The sequence below is a fragment of the Pyrgilauda ruficollis genome, unplaced genomic scaffold (genome assembly GCF_017590135.1).
Source record: "Pyrgilauda ruficollis isolate IOZ18807 unplaced genomic scaffold, ASM1759013v1 scaffold140, whole genome shotgun sequence".
NCBI lineage: Eukaryota > Metazoa > Chordata > Aves > Passeriformes > Passeridae > Pyrgilauda > Pyrgilauda ruficollis.
Window position 1 is genome coordinate 694,410 of NW_024512544.1, and position 19,357 is coordinate 713,766.

Sequence of the window (19,357 nt, forward strand, 5' to 3'; positions counted from 1 at the left end):
TAGGAGATTCCCATTGCTGGCATTTCCCCATCCTGATGTAGAGTGAAGGGAGTGGGGAGGGGGCAGTACAAATACCCAGTGAAGGCAGCTGCTCAGTTGTGGTTTAGAATTGAGTGAGCTCAAGAAGCTTCTGGTCAAACTGATGCTTTGTCTTTCTCTGTTTGTTGACAGAACGCCCTGCAGAATCCCTTTGTGCAGGTTTTTATCAAGCTGATGGTGGATTTGGATGCAGCTGAGCTCCTGAGTCAGATAGATGAGCTGGGTAAGTGTGTCCATGATGTGCTGCCCTCTTCCTTACTTGTACTTCAGGCCTGGGAGCTCCAGAGTCAGCCAGCTGCAGCCATCCCCTAGCCTGCTCTTCTCTAGCCCATGCTGGAGGCTCCAGGGCAAGGCAATCCCCGCTGTGATGCAGAAATCTTCCAGGGAAAGACTCAGAGAGCACAGCGCTGGTGTGAGGAGATGTTTCTCCTGGGTGTTCCGGGGTGGAGGGACGGGAGGCTTTGCCGCGGTGTGTGGCCACTGGAGGACACTGTTTAGCCGTAATTATGGCTTCAAATGAGCTACCTGGGACTCGGCTGGAGCTGCTGTGGAGAGCTCCCTTGCATCGCAGCGAGGCTCAGATGAGAAGTTCTCCAGAGCGGAACAGCCAGGGATCAGATAAATGTACCCAGGCTGGTGGAGCCAGAGGCATCAATGCGGGAGATGCTCTGCTGCAGTTTGCTGTTCTCTGGTGGGCCTGCAAGGCCCTCCAAGGTGACATTTGCTGCTGTGCAGTGTGAGAATCACCAGTAACAGTGGTGGTGGGTACATCCTCTGTGAGTGCACAGCATGGGGATCACAGTCCCTTCCTGCCTGGCTGTCCCTACCTGCTTTTGCAGTGAGTGGCCAGGCATGTCACCATAAATCTGGACTGTGCCAGCAAAGCCCAGCAGCAGCCAAGAGTGATTATGGTCTGTTGCAGTCATTTACATCCAGTTGGTGATGACCCCTGTGTTATTCATGAGCAACAACTCCTGCCTCAACTCCCCATAAAGCCGCAGTGCCTGTAGCAGCTGTTCCATATTAGTTACCTTGCATTATGCAGCCACCTTTGAAACCTGCCAGCAAACAGCAGCATCTTTATTAACTGCAGCATCAGGTTCAGTCCACACATCAGCACAGCACTCACAGCTCTGCCTTGACGTGCTTGGATAAAGCATGTCCTCCCCTGAGACACGGCAGCTCAACAGGCGAGTTATTACATCCTAAACCAGAGGGTGTGGAAGGAATGGTGAGCACCACGTGCGTGTCTAAAGCCTCAGCAGGTTAGTGGGGACTTCTGATTTGGGATGGCTGTCACATCCCATTGCTGGCATCCTCCCAAAGGCAAACTCACGAGCATATTACAAATGATTAACATAAAAACTGGGTCAACTGCATGCCTTCATTGCATTGCTGAGTGCAGAAATGTATTTCACGCTTCATATTTAGCATGATGAGTTTTGTTGTGTTTTCTTTCCTCCTTTCTGGTGTCATCATCAGCGTGAAGGAGTGGAAAGATGGACTGGGATTTTTGCTGGGTGTAGTGATGCTGGAGGGTTTGTCTGTGGGCTTTTTCCCTAGATGATATCCGGCTGGAATTGCAGAACAACGCCGACGTTGTTGATCAGCTGAACACTTTGGCTGCCCTGGCTGTGAACGTCTCCTCCTGCGTCTCCTTCAACCGCATTCGGCCAGTGCAGGACTTGGATGAGATGGAAGCGGTGGCTAAGGAGCTCTTCCTGAAGAACGAGCTGTTTGCAAGTATGTGACAGTCCCAAATCCCCCTGACAATTAAATTTTGCCTGATGGAGTGTGGGAATGCAGCATAAAATATTTGGCTTTTCCCCAGGAGCTGTTGTGGTCACAGCTCCCACCACGCTGCAGTTGATTTGGAGCAAGTGTGTGTGGGACCTGCACACTGAGATCTCCTTTTCATGCCTCCTCTTCCCTTACACCTCCCCTGTCTGTGGTCAGCTGGTGATTTCTCTTGGTTAATTCTCAGTTTGAATAAAATCCCACTGCCTCAAGGTGATCTTTGTGCAGCCATTTCCTTTCAAGCTGCTACGGGGAAAGGTACTTTAATCAAGAAAGGTATCACAGAATCATTCAGGTTGGAAAAGACCTTTAAGATCCTCAAGTCCAAATATGAGACAATTCAATTTATTAGAAGGTCATAAATCACTTGAGATACTCCAGCCACACACTGTAATGGTGTATTGAGTCTTCTAAGTCACACTTTTCACATTTGTGGGATTGGATTGTGGGATCAGACTGCAGAGAGGGGTGGAGGGAGCAGGAAATAGGAACTTACATTTGTATCATTAGTACAAATTAGTATTTGAAGATTAGATCCTCAGTTAGGATTTACTCATAAATCCTGTGACTTGTTTGGTTTTATACTTGATAATTGAGGGGCAGATAGAAACTTCTGCTTCTCTTGGAACTTCAAACCCTGGTGATATTTGTCCTTTCCCATAGTAGCAGTTTTCTTCTCTGTTTATGCTCTATTCTATCATATGTTTTATATATGGAATAATCAGGAAAAATGTTCTGGATAGGAAAAATTCTGTGAAGAAGCCTTGTAAAAATAAGGAGTTCCTACGTATCTGTGTGTGCTGTCAACTCCACAGGAAAGCCTTTTGCCTTTCTTTTCCCAGGTATCATTTTCAAGCTGCCTTCAAGGCCTGGCCACTCAGTTCCTGGGGGCCTGTCCCTCCCTCCTGTGCTCAACTACACCATCCGAATGAGCAGCAGGATAACTCAAACCACCAACAGGATCCGCGAGCGCATCTGGACCGTGGGCCCGCACAACTCCACCTCCCAGAGCCAGATTTACAGCCGGGCCTTCATTTACATCCAGGACAGCATTGAAAGGGCCATCATTGAACTGCAGACTGGCAAGAAGCCAGAGGAGATAGCTGTTCAGGTCCAGGCCATGCCCTACCCCTGCTACAACAAGGATATGTAAGTTTGGGTGGCTTTTGCCTTCATGTTTTGTGTCAACTCGTCTTGTCAGACTGGTGGAGTACACCATTCCTTAATACCATACTCACATAGCATAAAAAGAATTTAATTCTGTTCAGTTGGTTTTTTTTCTCAAAGGGTTGAACAAAAGAGGGAATTTTTGATTGTAAGATGGTCTGTTTAGTTTGCCTAATCTTTTGTTTTCAGTGCTCTTTTTATACCTGGATTGTGGTGGTAACTTTGTAGGTTTTACAGCAGGTAAAACTCCCTGTCCCTGTTTTACTACACAGAGTGGGGTTGAGAGTTGGCAGAACTTGATTAAATATGAGTCTTGGCTTTTTCTGTACGTGTTAACATGCAGACAATGCAGCAGAACTTAGAAAATTGTTTTTTGGGGGGAAAAAAGGGATGCTGAGTTTTATGAGCTTTACAGTGGCCAAACTGAGTGGAAAACATACAGGGAAGGGATTTCAGGATCCATCAGGGAGCCCTGGAGGATGTTCAGCAAGAAGTATTGATAGATGTGAGGATCACTGTGCCCTTACTGAGGGTCTCCCTTGGAGCAAAGGGATAGGCTGGACCTAGGAGCTTTTCCTACTGAAAAACCTCCATGCCAGCTGTGTCAGCCAAAAGATTTTTTGGGAGCTGTAAGATATCATTTAGGAGAGCAGTTCATATCCTGTGTCAGCTGTCACTGAAGAGAGCTGGGCACCTATAACCCCTCCTCAGGGGAGCAGCATGTGAGATGCCCAGGACACAGGCAGGAAGCATCCAAAACCAGTTCTGCAGCAAATTCCTGGGTTATTGCTGAGAGAGAGTTTTGTGCAGTGATTAACTGCCTGCTGGAAGCACTGACTCCAGTGCTGTCTGCTCCCTTTTGTTCTTGGCCTGCTGGGAAAACCACTTGCCTTTGGGTTTCCCTCTCCCCAGCCCAGGTTCAGAGGGATGTGTTTGCTCAATTATTAAAATACCTCAAGGCTTTGGATTTGAATCCAGCAGAAGTCATCACAAAATGCCTGCTTATTGATTGGTATTGCACAGTTATCATCCTGGAGAGAAAAGGGGGGAGGAAATATACATATATATATATATATATATATATATATATATATATATAAACTAGTACACAAGGGGTGTTGGGCTATGCTGAATTTTTAGGAGCCTTTTCTGGATCTTTTTAAATAAGACTTCATTTGCATGGAAGCATTTCCTAAAATGCTGGATTATAGGAAATTTTCAGTTTTACAGGTAAAAAAAAAAAAGTTTGAAAACAAATGTAATGTTCATTTCTCACTGTTATTGTACACTGTTTCAGGAATAACACTGGTTGTGGGTTTTAAGCCAGGTTTAGAAATTAAGGAGGAAAACATAAACCCTGCAGGTGCAATGAAGGGGATCTCCTGCTATAAAAACTTGCTTTCCATGTCAAAAGGAGAAATTTATTTTTGGCCATTGTTTTTGGTTTATTTTTTCTTCACACATGTGACACTGGGAGAAGGTTTTAATTAAAATGAGGAGCCAAGAAATGTGCCCTTGGTCTGCCTGTCCTGTGGGGTGGTAGGACAGACAACCTATAGGAAAGCACCCACATCCAGACTCCAGCACCAGGAAATATGGCCTGCTCATGAAATTTGGCCATTATACTGGGAACAGAGCTGGAAATTATGGCTGGTGCTGTGATGTTTCCAAATGGAATGCAGCCCATCAGAGAGGCAGGAGATGCCACTGCTCGTGGTGCTTCCTGCTCCTGCCAGTGGTGCTGCTGAGCAAGGAAATCCCTCTGCAACATAAAAAAAAAATAAAAATAAAAATATTCTGAGCAGTCAGGAGTTTGATGAATAGAAAATCCAATGCAATGGCAAAGGAGTCTTTTTTTGTAATTATTAATTTTACTCCACATTTTGAAATATAAGAATGTCTTTTCCTGTGCCAGAGTATTGTTCTGAAAAATATATTCTTGTATAAAGCCTTAATCCCCAGAACATTTTGTATTCAGCTAAAGCCTGCTTTTGCCTTTTACAGGTTCTTAACCAGCGTGACCTACTCTCTTCCATTTGCTCTGATGGCTGCCTGGGTGCTGTTTATAGCTGACTTTGTTAAAACACTTGTTCAGGAGAAAGATCTGAGGCTTTATGAGGTACGGGGAAACTTTCTGGGGCGTGCAGAATTATAAACAGATTTTCCTTATTCCTGGTTAGCGTGTCTGATGTTCAATATTAAATGGAGCAAAACAAGCATTAAGGAAAATATTCCAGTTACCTATTGTTTGACCTGCAGTGTGTGAATTCTGACATTATAACCAAGCTCAAAGCCATGGAGATGCAGGGTGTTTGCCCTTCAAGTGGAGGGAATATTGCTTTGCAGTGCTGAACACAGGAAACATGGGCATCTCACAAAATTACAGGGTTTCTGAAGATTTAAAGCTCTCTAAAAATTGACTTTGAGTCATACCTACTGGGGACAAAGACATGAAAAGTGACTTATTTCCTATCCTTGAAGTTATTATACTTAATATTTCAGAAGGTGCTACATATTACATCAGCTCCTCTGAAATGAAGTTCTTCATTCAGGTTGCCTGTTGGAAAAGAAATGACATTGAGACACTGGGAATTTATTAAATTAACTCAGGTTTTCAGTGTGATCACTGTCAACAGAGATGAACAGCAAAGAACTTTTGTCAAACTAAGCTTCAGCAAGCAACAAAAGCTTTGAGCAGATTTGTTTTTTTTATCTAACACCATGGAAACAAATACTGATTCACCAAAAACACTTCCAAGAAAGGACACTGACCTGTGATGAGATGGAAAATGAATGAACCCCAGTGTGTGCTCCCTGGCAGCCCCCTACTCTAATTTAGGCAACCATTTTCACTGTCTCCAGGGGACCAGGGCATCACTAATCTTTTTAGCTGTGTAATAATCCACAAGAAGACACCAGCACATGTAGTTTCTTCTGGATTTATCTATACAAATTTACAGTTTTATGCAAGTAGGGGGATTAATCATCAGCTAATATAAGTTAATATTTCTTCCTTCTGATCACAGTAATTTAGCTGTTATTTTTTGTCTTGAGGTTGTGTGAGAAAGGTCTGGTTTCAAGGACATTTGAGAGCTTTTAGGCTTAAGCCACTGGATCAATTATCATTATTTCAAAAAATTACCAAAAGGCTTTAGAAAACATACAAATCTAAGGCCAGAAGCTGCTTTGGAGCCTGTGGGCTGACATTTGATCCTTGCAGGTCCTGTGTGGGCTGTTCTTTTCCAACAGACTGCTTTGCAGACCTTGGGCATTCCTGAAATGGGAGTGCGTGGTTTGTCCCTAGATAGAATGAGCATGATCTGGTTGCAGGCTCTGTCCAGAAGCTGGAAAAAGAAATCATTCAATATCAGCAGAAAGATCTCTTCATTTCTCCCAAATGCCACTTGTGATTTTGTTTTTTCACCTTCCTCTCTGCAGTACATGAAGATGATGGGTGTCAACGCCAGCAGCCATTTCATCGCCTGGTTCATCGAGTGCGCCATCTTCCTCCTGATTACCGTCACCTTCCTCATTGTAGTTCTGAAAGTGGGTGAGATCCTTCCCAAAACAGACACAGCACTCCTGTTCCTGTACCTGATGGACTACAGCCTGTCCATCATAGCCATGAGCTACTTCATCAGCGTTTTCTTCAACAACACCAACATCGCCGCCTTGGTGGGCAGCCTCGTCTACATCCTCACTTTCTTCCCCTTCATCGTGCTGCTCGTCATCGAGAACCACTTGAGCTTCTCTGTCAAGAGCCTCCTGGTGAGTTCTGCTTCTCCTTATTCCCAGGCAGTGTGTGGAGGCAGGGACCTCAGCAGCTCTTCAGGGACCTCACTCCAGCTCTTATTGTATCTCGTGCCTTTCTGAATTCCATCAGCGGGTGGTGACAGGCACAGTAGGAGGGTTGGCCATGACCCATTTGAGGGACACCTGGAATTAGCTGTGTCCCCTAATTAAAGGCACTCCTTGTGGAATTTTAGTGAGTTCCCACCTGCCAGCTGAATCACAGTAGTATATATAGCTATATATAGCTATATACTAATCATAGTATATAGCTATATACTTTCCCCTTTGGAATTACAAAGGAAAATGGATTGTTTTCACCCACTCTGAAAAACCATGCTGTCTCAGTGAGGGGTTTGGGTAGCAGGGCCAGCTCTGCTCATTGCTGCCTCAGATCATCCTCTGGCTTCCTGTGTCTCAAATTCCTACACATGGGAGTAGATGTAAACCCTTATTTCTTACCAAGGGGCAGAGTAAGGGGTAGATGTTAGGTTCCAGAAGCCAGACTTGTCACCAAATTCAGGAAATGATATCTATTAAGACAAGTGATAAAAGAATTAACCACATGGCTCCATGAGGTAATTCTCAAGCACTGCTGTATTTCAAAAGCCTAAAATAAAGCCCTGTATGAGGGAGGAAGCTGTGTCCTGGGTCTGGAAGCAAAATAAACTCAAGCTGTAAGGAGACATTTCAGTCACCAGGTAGCAATTCCCATCACAGGCCTGGTCCGGTGCTCCTTGTGACTGCTGGGAAAAAAACAAACCCAACACTCATTTTTCTGGCTATTGGAATAACCCAATGAGGTACCTGGTTGCTTGACTGACCTGACTTCTCTTTGAGACTAATTCAAATGTTTCTTGTTTTCAATTTTGTTTATTCCCCAGAGTCTGTTGTCTCCAACTGCCTTCAGTTATGCAAGTCAATACATTGCTCGTTACGAGGCACAGGGCATAGGTGAGTTTATGGCTGACAAAGCCAGGCTTTGAGCTCTGCTGGGGGTGGTATTTCACAGCCTGAGAGGAGTTCTGAGCATATTTCTCAATTCCTCTCTGCAGGACTGCAGTGGGACAACATGTACAAGTCCCCAATGATTGGAGACAACACTTCCTTTGGCTGGATGTGCTGGCTCATTCTGATAGACTCCTTCATTTACTTCATCCTGGGGTGGTACATAAGGAATGTTTTCCCAGGTAAGGATGCAAAGCATTGAGGGTGGTGCTGTAGCACCTCTTTTGGAGAACAGTGGACACAGAGTTGGCTGAGGCAGTGAGACATGCACACACTCTGTCCCAGACCAAAGAGAGCATGACTTTGAGGATGTCTGAGCCTATTAATGGCACTGAGAGAGAGCAGAGCAAGGGAGAATTAGGGTTTCTCAGTCTCTCACTTGGGTAGGTGGGTCTCCTGAAGAAGCTGAAGTCAAGGACACAGGAGGGTGTGATTGCAGTCTGGTGGGTGAGAGTGGAGCATGTTAGACTGCATTTGTCAGCTGAGTGATTTTGAGCTGTGTTACTTACATCATTTGGTTTCAAAAAGTAATTCCTGCCTTGGGCAAGAGCCAGTACATTTGTCTTTTGCTTTTCTTCCCCACCTAATGAAGCAGTCCACTGGCATACGGAAATCTACCCAGTGGAAAATGTAAAGTTCTCCTGCCCTCCAGCTATGGAGTTACTCAGAATAACAAATTAGTGAGTGCTTCCTATTGTGACAATCAGAAAAAGTCTCTACCAAGTCCTTGGTAGTGCATAAACCTATCAAGAAATCTCTGTGAGCTTAATTTTTGCTATTTTGAGTGCACCCCAACAGTGGCACTTCTTGAGGAGCAGATAGCTGAACGAGACTCCTGTTCCTGCAGGTAGATATGGCATGGCTGCTCCCTGGTACTTCCCACTGCTTCCATCTTACTGGATTGAATACAACAGCTACCTGCCCTTCTGGAATGAGAAACAAAAAGGCCTGTTCTTCTCCAAGCTGGTGTTAAGGAAAGAAGTCACCCTCCCCAACAAGATATGTATGTGGATAATGGAAGGGGTAGCAATAATAGCTTATATTTTGGGTAAACAAAGCCAAATTTGTAAAGGGGCACCATACTCAGAAAACACCATTGATTGTTATTTTGAAGCATAGGAAATATTGAAAGTACTGGTACTCACATGAATGGAGATCTGGCCCTTAAATTATATTTGTTCTTCCTATTTGTTGTGGAAAGTCAGTACTGATTTTCACACTCATATTCATGTGTGTTGTAGTTGGGCAGTTACCTTCCATGCCTGTCCCTCTGTGTATAAATACACTTTTGTTTGGGCAAGCAAATACAGGTTTCCACTTGGCAAAGGGCCTGTGTGCTTCCTTGCTTATCTCTTTAAATAATTAGCCTGTAAAATATTGAGATCACTCATAAAAGCTTGCTGGTTCCACCTAACTGAAAATAAGTTGTTTTGCTGAACTGAAATCTGTAGTTTTGCTTCATGTCCTCTAATTTTCGATGCTTGTTTAATATTAATAAAATTAGGTGCTCTGAAACACCTAAATGTGAGACCTTTTCAGAAGTGATTAATGTCTGTTGTCAGGAGTTATTAGAAGCTTCAGAAGTGAAAAAGAAAAATCCCAGAGAGTTCAAAATTGTACACATCCGGTGACATGTTCTCATTGTTCCTGGCTGAAAGGCACTTGCCTTTGCTGTATTTTGGCTTCCTCTGAGATGAGAAAAGTAGCACAACACCTGCTGCACTGCAGTAACTGTGCCTGACCCTTCTCTTTGGTGTCAAAGGTGCCCCCCACCCTCACGTGGAACCAGAGCCCACCGACCTCACCTTGGGAGTCTCCCTCCATGGCATAACAAAGGTTTATGGATCCAAAGCTGCCGTGGACAACCTCAGCCTCAACTTTTATGAAGGGAATATCACTTCCCTGCTGGGACACAATGGAGCTGGGAAAACTACAACCATGTGTGTATCCTTTGAAGCGACTCTTTTTTATCCTGTGGGGTGTGGTTGGGTGAGCAAGAGGGCACGTGGAGCTGTGCAGCAGTGGGAGACTGAGGAAGGTGCTTCACTAGGCCAAATCCCTCCTGCAGTTTCATCTTTCTCATGGATGACCTCAGGAGTTCCTTCATCTGTTAGAATTCTTTAGGTTCTAAAAGGCCTTTTTCTGCTTAGGAACATGCTTTTTAATCTGCTGAGATACCTGGGATACACAGCACAGCAGCTGTTCAGGTGTTTTGTTCCATGGCCTGGGGTTAGGTTGTTCTGGAACCTGTGGGGAGCTCATGCACACACCAAAGCTGAAGTGATACTGGCAAGAAAACTTAATAAAGATACACTTCAGCTGTACAGAGTCATTTGTTGGCTAGGCTGGAATGGCAGGGGATTAATGCATTGGCCTTTCAGCCTTGCTGTTTATAAATTATTATTTGACTTGTTAGATAACAGCACTAAAACAGACCTGTAGAACTTGATTTCTCCACTGATATATATGTGCATATCTCTGAAAGGAACATTAAGCTGATAAATAGAAACCTCAGAAGAGCCAAAATCAGTAAGACAGATGTGTGCTTCACCTCAGCTTATTATCAATTCACCTCATATTCTGTTTACAAAGTGTAGCAAAGGTGATATGCAGAAAAGTATAAAACCTGCCTGAAACTTAGCACAGGCTTCAAATCCTGAGTAAGGTCACAAGCTACTGCTTTTAAATGATGGTTTGAAGTCCCAGGAGAGAGGAAAAACTCTGTGAAGGTGAAGGGCGGTCTGAGATGCATCTTCTCCCTTTAGTCCCTGCAGGACAGCACCAAAAAGGAGCTGTAATGTGCAAGTAGTTATTCTGAGCAGAGGGACTTTGACTCAGCTCCTGCTTGGTGGGTGATTATTTGCTTGAAGTAGATGAAAGTGCTGCCCACTGTGAGGTGTCTCATCAAGAAGTCCTCTCCCATTTCTCATGAGTAATGGCAGTGAAATCAGGTCTCCATGCTCTGCTGTGATTAGTCAGATGAAGAGGTGGTTTTCAATCTCAGCTGTGGTTACAATATGAGCTGTGTGGGCACTCCAGGCAAGCCTCAGAAAATAAGGAGTAACTGCATTGTATGAATTCCCAGTAATTAAACTGGAAATCGAGGACATTCCTGAGTGTGTGGGATATGCAGTGGTCTGATCTAGGGAGAGGGAGGCTGCAGCAGGTAAAAGTAGAGGTGAGGAGTAGCCAGGGTGAGCTTGGAGCTTGCCCTTGCAGTCCCACAGAGGGGAACAAGGATGTTCATGGATGTTAGTTTTCTTCAGCTCTGCCAGAGCATGGCTGGGCTGCAGGACACACAGTGGGCAGTGGTGTCTGGCTGGAAGGAGTGGGAGGGGGATACAAAAAAACCTTGGAAGGTGACAGCTACAAGGCCACATGAAAAAAATTACCCATGGCTTCCTCCTTTTTCTAACTTCCCCTTTCTATTTCTTTTTCCTTCAGATCTATTTTGACTGGGCTGTTCCCTACATCATCAGGCACGATCTTTGTGTATGGCAAAGACATCAGGACTGACCAGGAGGTGATCAGGAAGAACATGGGGGTGTGCATGCAGCACAACGTGCTCTTCAACTACCTCACCACCAAGGAGCACCTGCTGCTCTATGGCTACATCAAAGTCCCTCACTGCAGCAAACAAGAGCTCTACCAAGAAGTGAAGAGGTACAGAAGTAGCAGGGGGGGAGAAAGGAGAGAGGGCTGTCAAAATAGTTGTGTGGTGGTGCCAGTGCCCCTGCAGAGCTCAAAATCGTGGATTGGAGGTCTTGTTGCAGCTCCAGCTTAGGGTTCAAATGGTGCCTTGCTCTGACCAGAGGAATATATTGATACCTGTGCTGTAAGAGAACAGTATCTCTTCTCCAGGGGGTTTACAGGCTGCTGTGGCAATTATTTGGAGATGAATTTATAGGCCTAAGGGTCTACTCCTCGCTGCTTTACAGTTTGCCCTGGGAAGAGATTTAATCAACCAGTCAGAAAGATGATGTTGGCTTTATTGGTTCTGCAGAGAAATGAAGCATCCAGAACATCCCAGGGAGTTTGGATCTTGGTGTCTCCGTTGATGGGGTTGAGCCTTTGACCTTGACTTGTCAGATGAAAACTTTGAAAACATCCTCAAAAATGTTTTAAATAAAAATCCCAATGACTGAGCTGCAGGGTGACTCTACACTGTGACCACTCAGCAGAGCAATCCATACTTGAGCAGGTTTTTATTTCCAGTTAGTTTTTTCAGGTATTTTCAGATTCCCTGCTTGGAAAAAATGCTTGAAGGACAACTTTTGGGGGTTGTTTTCCCTCTGTTTTGCAGGACTTTGAAGGAGACTGGGCTGTACAGCCATCGTCACAAGCTGGCTGGCACCCTGTCTGGGGGGATGAAGAGGAAGTTATCCATAGCTATTGCTCTCCTGGGGGGATCCAAGGTGGTGATTCTGGATGAACCAACCACGGGGGTGGATCCATGCTCCCGGAGGAGTATTTGGGAAATCATCTCCAAGAATAAGAAAGGTACTGTGATGAGAGGAGGTGTTGCCCAGAGACAAAGTTGATTTGTATCACTTTACAAAGATGGTACCAATGGCTTTGAACTGTGGGTTTTGGAGGCCAGAGAGAAAAAAAATTTAGGAGACTGGGATTTTGCAATTCTGGAGGGTGCATCCTGGTTGGTTTATGGAAAATTCACAGTGTCATTTAAAAAATAACTTCACCATAGAACACAGCTTACAATACTGTAAAATGTGTTTCTCTTGTTGCCTTTCATCCAATTTCACTATTTCATTATTTTGGTAATAATTACCAAAAAATGCAGATGATTTTCACCTGATACTCTGTGTCCCCTCATTCAGTGAGGCTTTCAGCTGTCTCACTGTTGAGATAAGGGAAGATCTGACCAGAATGTGATAAAAAAAATAATTGTTATAAAAGTTCATTGTGTTGGTTTAACAATGTGGACTTGCCATGGGCTGATCCAGAGCAAGGGGAAGCTCTGGAACCCCTGCAATTATATTGATGATATCATTGTGTAGGGAAATACAGAAGTTTTTGAGGAAGAAAAGAAAGTAACCCAAATCCTTCTAAAATCCAGTTTTGCCATAAAACCAGGTGTTCATTCTGTGGTGACTGTGTTTTCCAGGCAGAACCATCATTCTCTCCACACATCACCTGGACGAAGCAGAAGTTCTGAGTGACCGGATCGCCTTCCTGGAGCATGGAGGGCTCAAATGTTGTGGCTCACCTTTCTACCTCAAGGAAACCTTTGGGGATGGCTACCACCTGACCCTCACCAAAAAGAAGGTTTGTGTCTGAGCTGGTCCTAGAGCTCCTGGCAGCTCTGTCTCCAAGGGAGTCGTCGGGGCTGGTTGAGGGATGTATTGGCAGGAGCTGAGTGATCTCCATGGCCTTGTGAAAACAGGAATCTCAGTGCTCTGCTTTGTTGAAAAAGAAAAGTGTCTTCTTGAAGGTTAAAGGCAAGGCTGCAGAATGTGAACTCTGGAGTTCAGAGGAGTAAAGCAGATGGAAAGAGCCCATCCATAGTGTCTGGCCTGGACCAAGTGTTCTGCTTGCAAGGAGTGGGGAACTCTGCTCTTGCTAGCATTATTGCACTGCTGTTGCTAGCCCTACCACACAGGTACCATGAGAGACCAGCCCCTCTTCCAGACTGCTGGCACTGGAGACAGAAAATTAAAAAAGACCCATGAGCAAGCCCCATTTTTCATGGGAAAAAGAGTGAGTTTGTTCTGGCAGCCACGTTAAACTCTCTGCTGGCCAGGCTTTTTCTCTGTTATACTACAAACCTCTAGCGGTGCAAAGCAGTTGATTCAGCCAACCTGCTGAGGTTTTGGATGGAGACTGTCACACATTCCTTTTTCAAGTGGGTTCAGAAACCCACTTCCATCAGCTTTTCTTATTTACCCTGACATGCTGGATAACTGGACTGAGATCACTTACCAGTTATGCTCTGGGACAGGATTTGTGCTACGTCCTGCAGGAGGAAGGTTGACCTTGCAACCTTTTCAGAGATCACAGAGTGTTTTCCTCTTTTTTCAGAACATGATAGAGGAATGTGACACCACAGCAGTGACCTCCTTGATCCAGTCCTATCTCCCAGAGGCTTATCTCAAGGAGGATATTGGTGGAGAGCTGGTGTATGTGCTTCCCCCCTTCAAGTCCACGGTGTCAGGGGCCTACCAGGCCCTTCTCAGAGCCCTGGACACCAGCTTGAATGATCTCCACCTGGGTTGCTACGGGATTTCCAACACAACTGTGGAAGAGGTACGAGCTCAGGAGCTGCTGGATTTGCTGAAATGTCCTGGAGATTAATTTCACAGTGCTGTGTGGCTCTGCTCTCTGGGCATGTTAGGAATTACCTGAGGGTTTCAGGCAGGGAGAAAGGGGTTACACTGAGGTACACATGAGTGTGTAGATGCATCTATAATCTATATATATATATATATACCAATGCACTGTCTCACCTTGCTGACAGTCTTTTGATGTTTTACACAGAAAATGAGGCACTGGAGTTTGACTGAGGAGAAAGTAACACAAGCACCTTTCTGCCCATGGGAAATCTCTGATCAAATAAACACATTTAATTGCATCAGAAATAAAAAGTAAATGATGAGCAGTGATGACCCATGTCTTGCAGAATAGGGGGAGGGAGATTATTACCTTCCTGCTCAGAATTTCTTGCTTTGTTTTAATGGATTTTCCTAAGACAACAAGAATCATTTGTACATCATATCCCATGTGCAGCTTGGGTGCCATGACTGCACATTCCCATCATGGAGGCAGTAGGATTGTGAGGAGCTAGAGGGTGAATAATCCAGGGAAACAGGTTTGAGTTTCCACTGCTGCAGCAGAACAGAGACAGGAGGTGACAAGGAGTTGGACAACAATTTTATATGGAAAAAAAAAAAGTTAATTTCTTTCACTGAGCACAAAGGGAATAGAAAGAGGATTATAGCACATAACTGCTGCACCAACTACAGCTACAAAGCAGGAGAGTGGATTCTGGTAATTGTTTTGGTAAATGGAGTCATTTGGACAAATTTTCCTTCATATTTTCTTGCTCCATAGGTGTTCCTCAATCTGACAAAAGAGCTTGTGAAGGACCAGCAAGAAGATGCTACACTGCCCCATCAGCTGCCTGGAGTCAGTGGTCACACTGGTGGTGACGAAATGTCTGTGAGCACAGACACCTTCACAGAAAGAGATGGTACTCAATCACCTACAGGGTTTATTCCAGATTTACTGCAGATGCAAACGCTGACAGATGGACTGATTTGAGCTCCCTGTCTTCTTTCTTTGTTGAAAACCACATTTCACCCAGCCAGGAATCACAAAACTTATAAATCACCCGAAATACAACACCCATCAGTCCTTTAGATCCCCTGCTTTGGAATTTATCCTGAATCACAGGATAAATTACTGAAGGGGTTTTGTTTGCATCTGCCTTCCTTTAAATTGATCCAGGTTTTAATACAGCATGTGGGTGAAAGACTAAATGTGTACCTCTGAAAGTAATTGCTGTAATAGATGTAGAGGATTATCTCCCCATAACTAGTAGAATTGGAAGGAAACTTCATGGAAATCCCTTCATCTGTTGGAAAAGCAGCACAGCTCTGAGCTCCTTGGTGCTTTTTGCTTTGCCCTAGACATTGTAGTTTGGTAAAGGAGCCCAAGGGAGCACACAGTGGGGTAAATTCAGAAGAGAACCAAGCTACACCACTATCTCTGGGGGTCTGAGACCTCCTAAAGGTGGCCCAACCCAAGAATGAGACATACCTGGCTGCAAGGCTTCCTTGGGTTAGAAACACTGCTGTGTACTTATAAATATACCATTAATAGTCAGGAAGGTATCCAAGGGACAACACAGAGGTATTGTTGTACTTCTCAAAGCTGACCTGCACTGTAAATATTACTGTAAACAGTCACTCATATAGAAAAGTGTTTTGTTTCACCCTTAAAAAAGGCTGCAAAGGATTTGTTTCATGGTCTATTATATAAGTTAATATTTCATAAAGAAGAATAGCTGGCACAGGATTTGGCTCTGCTTTTAGTATACCACAAAACCTGTCCATGCAAGAGGCCTAGTGGCTTGTGCTTGTTTTCTTATTTCAGGCTTAATTCTGTTATTTATTTTTCTGAGGACCTCCTTTTTAAATTATGAAAAATTTCAGCTTGCAAATCTAAAAGAAAAATATGTTTCTCCTGTAAGCTGCAGCTGGGTAGGTAGGATGTAGACAACCTATTTCATCTGGAAGCATATTTGCAAGGTCTCACACTGAAGGTCACTACACATGCACATTTTAAATTTAAGAAAATACTGGTGTTACATGAGCTTTTGACTGGAGTCCTGTGCCATGCCTGAGCCTGTGTTTGTTCCACCTTAGTATTAGTATTGTATTTGCAGGGAATGTCTCAACGAAGGCAGGAGTGATGAATCTGACTCCATGTTCTCAGAAGGCTAATTTATTACTTTATTATACTATATTATATTAAAGAATACTATACTATGCTAAAGAATACAGAAAGGATACTCAATGCTAAAAAGATAGTAATGAAAACTCGTGTCTCTTTCCTGAGTCTCGACACAGCTTGGCACTGATTGGCCAGTGAGGCAAACAACTCACACCAGAAACCAGTGAAACAATCTCCAAACACACTCCAGACAAGCAAAACACAGGAGAAGCAAATGAGATAAGAATCGTTTTCCTTTTCTCTGAGGCTTCTCAGCTTCGCAGGAGAAAATTGTGGGCGACAGGATTTTTTCAGGGAATGTGAATGCCACATAGTAGTTTGGATTTGCCATCTGTAAAAGTGTGCAGGAAGCTAAATTTCCTCCCAGAGTGCTCTACCCATCACTTCCCTGCATTGCACAAATGCTGAGCCATGACCCAATGCCATCCTTTGTGCCCAGACCAGCTCCTGATCAGGTCCAAGAGCCTGCGGGGTTTGCCGCTGCTGCTGAAGAGAACCTCAGCCCTGTTCATCAAGAGGTTCCACCACACCCGCCGGGACGTCCGCGGCTTCATCGCCCAGGTCATCCTCCCCGTGCTCTTTGTGATGGCTGCCATGGGCCTGGGGACACTGAGGACCAAGGAGACTGAGTACCCCGAGCTGCTGCTGTCCCCCTCCCTGTATGGCACAGCTGACCAGGCAGACTTCTTTGGGTGAGTGCTGCTCCTCGGGACCCCGCGGTGCCTTGTGAAGCTGACCTAGAACAGAGGCCAGGCAGAGGTAAAGAATGAAGTAGGGATTTATTAAAAGGCTTCAATGGATCCACCTTGGGCAGTGCAAGAGCCCAGCCAGGGCTGCACCCAGGATGGACCCAAAATGATCACAAAATGGACGACCACTCACGGGGTCTCTCACTTTTGTAACTTCTGGTCCATTTGCATATTGGAGTCAATTGTCCAATTACAGCTTTAGCTTAACAAGTCCCATCTTTCTTGTTTTTCTCTCTTCAGTTCCCATTGTTTATGCTCTTGGCCCTGAAATTTGGATCATTTGTCCTTGGTCCCCAGCTAGAGAAGGAATTGTTTTGTCTCCCTGCTCTGTGAAGAGAGCTTACCATCCCCTAATATGAAGCTCAGACCCACACACTAAAGCAGTACAGAGTCTGAAAAATATAAAAGCTAAAATCTGAGGTATCACCCAACTCCCCCTGGTTCAGAACAAGCCCTTCAGGGTTATTTCTGAGCACAGCCAGTGTCCTACACATAGGACACGTGGTTATGTTGTGAAGACAATACAGAGAAACCCTGTTCCCAAGGGATCTGAGGAGACGGTTTGGCTCAGACCAGAAAGCTTCAGAAAAACAACCTCTCAGTTGGATTTAACTATGAAATGTCTGAGGAATGTTCTTGGTGTTTCCTATTGGAGTCTTTCAGCCCCACTGCAGCCATAGGGATTTTCTTACTGTATACATATATGCTCTTCCCCCAGTGTGAAATGAGGTACCCACATCAATTGCCTCCAACATTGCAATTCTGGGATCAAATTCTATCTATCTTGTGAGCATTTCCCTCCTCTCTGTTAGCACAGGATGTTCTTTCCTGGTCAGGCCCTGCTGGTCCAAGGCACACAAGCAATTGGAAGAGCATGTGCTTTTCCAGGGTAATTAGGATATCACCACTTAATTATTTCATTCTCCTTAAAAACCCTGTTACCAAAACAACTGTAATTGGTATAATTTGGTTTTCATGCTGTGAACCTCTTTCTTTCTCTAGTAATTCTCAGCTCTAAGTCAGAAATACAAAATTTAGTTCTAAAGCCATTTGCTCTAGGTGTATTCCTCACACCTTTCCACTTCAGTCCTGCTAGATGTGGGTATGAGCCAGAGCTGCATGTCTGAGTCCTTTCTTCCTCATGTTCTCTGCTTTTCCTTTTGGATCATTGCTGGAGAGCTGGTGCAGAACCAAGGACAATCTTCTTGAATGGTCAAAACCAAGTGGATGTCACGGATGAGAGACCTGATTGAGACAGGGCTGCAAGCACTGCCTGAAATTGCAGTAGAATTTTTTTTTCCCCGTAAAGAGAAATTTGATTGTCCAAAAGTATCTTGCTTGTATCTAAGAGGCAGCAAATCCCTGGAGTGGCTGAGGTGATGAGGGCTCCTTTTAAACCTGTGTGACTGTCCTCACGTACTGCATGTCCTTCAGTGCTGCTTCCACAAATACTCAATTATTCAACACCTTAAATCCCGTTTCATTCAAACACAGTTTTCCTCTGCACAGTGGTAGTGGAAATTCTTTGAACCTTCTCCTGTTTTCTGTTTTTCTTTGTTAATTCTTAGGAATTTTAATGAAACCACAGCTGCTTTAGTTTCTTCGATGCTGGCTTTCCCTGGGACAGATAACACGTGCATGAATGAAAGCAATTCGTAAGTAGTTCTAGGGGGTTTTTTTCCACTTAAACTCCAAACCTGCAAGAGAATTGGCATGACACTATTAGCCATTAGACCTTAATAGCCATCTTTGATCATGGGCAGAATTCTCATGCATTGGACTTCTGCATTATTAGGAGTGATAAGGAAGCAGCTTTGCTGGTGGCAGGATGCCAGGATGAAAACAAGCAATTCTCCTCTCTGGGAAGTGGTCCTTGCCGCCTCAATAATTCCAATTATAATGTGAGCCCACACAGCAAGTCCTCAGCACAGTGTTTGTTACCTCTATCTAGAAGCTGTGCCATGAGGGCTGGTTTGTTTTGGGCTTTGCAGATAAATTATTAGTTTGGTAAAGTCCTGGCAGACTTGAATGCTCGTGCAGGCAAATATTTACCTTGAGTGTTTGCAGTAACTGCCCAGGCAATACAGCCCATCACAGGAGTGCCCAGGGATTGCCACAACAATAGCCCTTATTTCTGGGCAGGTTTCAGATGCCTTTGGCCTCTGAGTGCCAGTTCCTTGCACTGTCTACTGTAGGAATGAAGTGGTGCCTGGATTCCATCTGATAGCTGAGCGAATCCGGGCGCAGGGAGCAGCAGGGAGGGCTCTCTGCCAAGGGGCACAGGAGGCAGCAGCAGGCTGGGGATTCCCTGAACCACCCAGAGCTGACAAGAAGCT

The 19,357-nt window shown here is 44.6% G+C and overlaps 1 protein-coding gene across 1 annotated transcript in view; it reads left to right on the forward strand.

The window, feature by feature from the left end:
* The window catches only part of ABCA12 (ATP binding cassette subfamily A member 12), a 77,196-nt gene that overhangs the window by 37,408 nt on the left and 20,431 nt on the right, over nucleotides 1-19,357 (forward strand). The window contains exons 21-36 of the mRNA XM_041460212.1: nucleotides 172-262; nucleotides 1,603-1,782; nucleotides 2,679-2,985; nucleotides 5,008-5,122; nucleotides 6,442-6,771; nucleotides 7,677-7,746; nucleotides 7,848-7,982; nucleotides 8,648-8,803; nucleotides 9,563-9,740; nucleotides 11,245-11,463; nucleotides 12,104-12,300; nucleotides 12,926-13,086; nucleotides 13,840-14,064; nucleotides 14,869-15,007; nucleotides 16,712-16,964; nucleotides 18,590-18,676. Of these exons, the coding sequence (XP_041316146.1) occupies nucleotides 172-262; nucleotides 1,603-1,782; nucleotides 2,679-2,985; nucleotides 5,008-5,122; nucleotides 6,442-6,771; nucleotides 7,677-7,746; nucleotides 7,848-7,982; nucleotides 8,648-8,803; nucleotides 9,563-9,740; nucleotides 11,245-11,463; nucleotides 12,104-12,300; nucleotides 12,926-13,086; nucleotides 13,840-14,064; nucleotides 14,869-15,007; nucleotides 16,712-16,964; nucleotides 18,590-18,676 (2,843 nt within the window). The remainder of the gene's footprint in view (nucleotides 1-171; nucleotides 263-1,602; nucleotides 1,783-2,678; nucleotides 2,986-5,007; nucleotides 5,123-6,441; nucleotides 6,772-7,676; nucleotides 7,747-7,847; nucleotides 7,983-8,647; nucleotides 8,804-9,562; nucleotides 9,741-11,244; nucleotides 11,464-12,103; nucleotides 12,301-12,925; nucleotides 13,087-13,839; nucleotides 14,065-14,868; nucleotides 15,008-16,711; nucleotides 16,965-18,589; nucleotides 18,677-19,357) is intronic.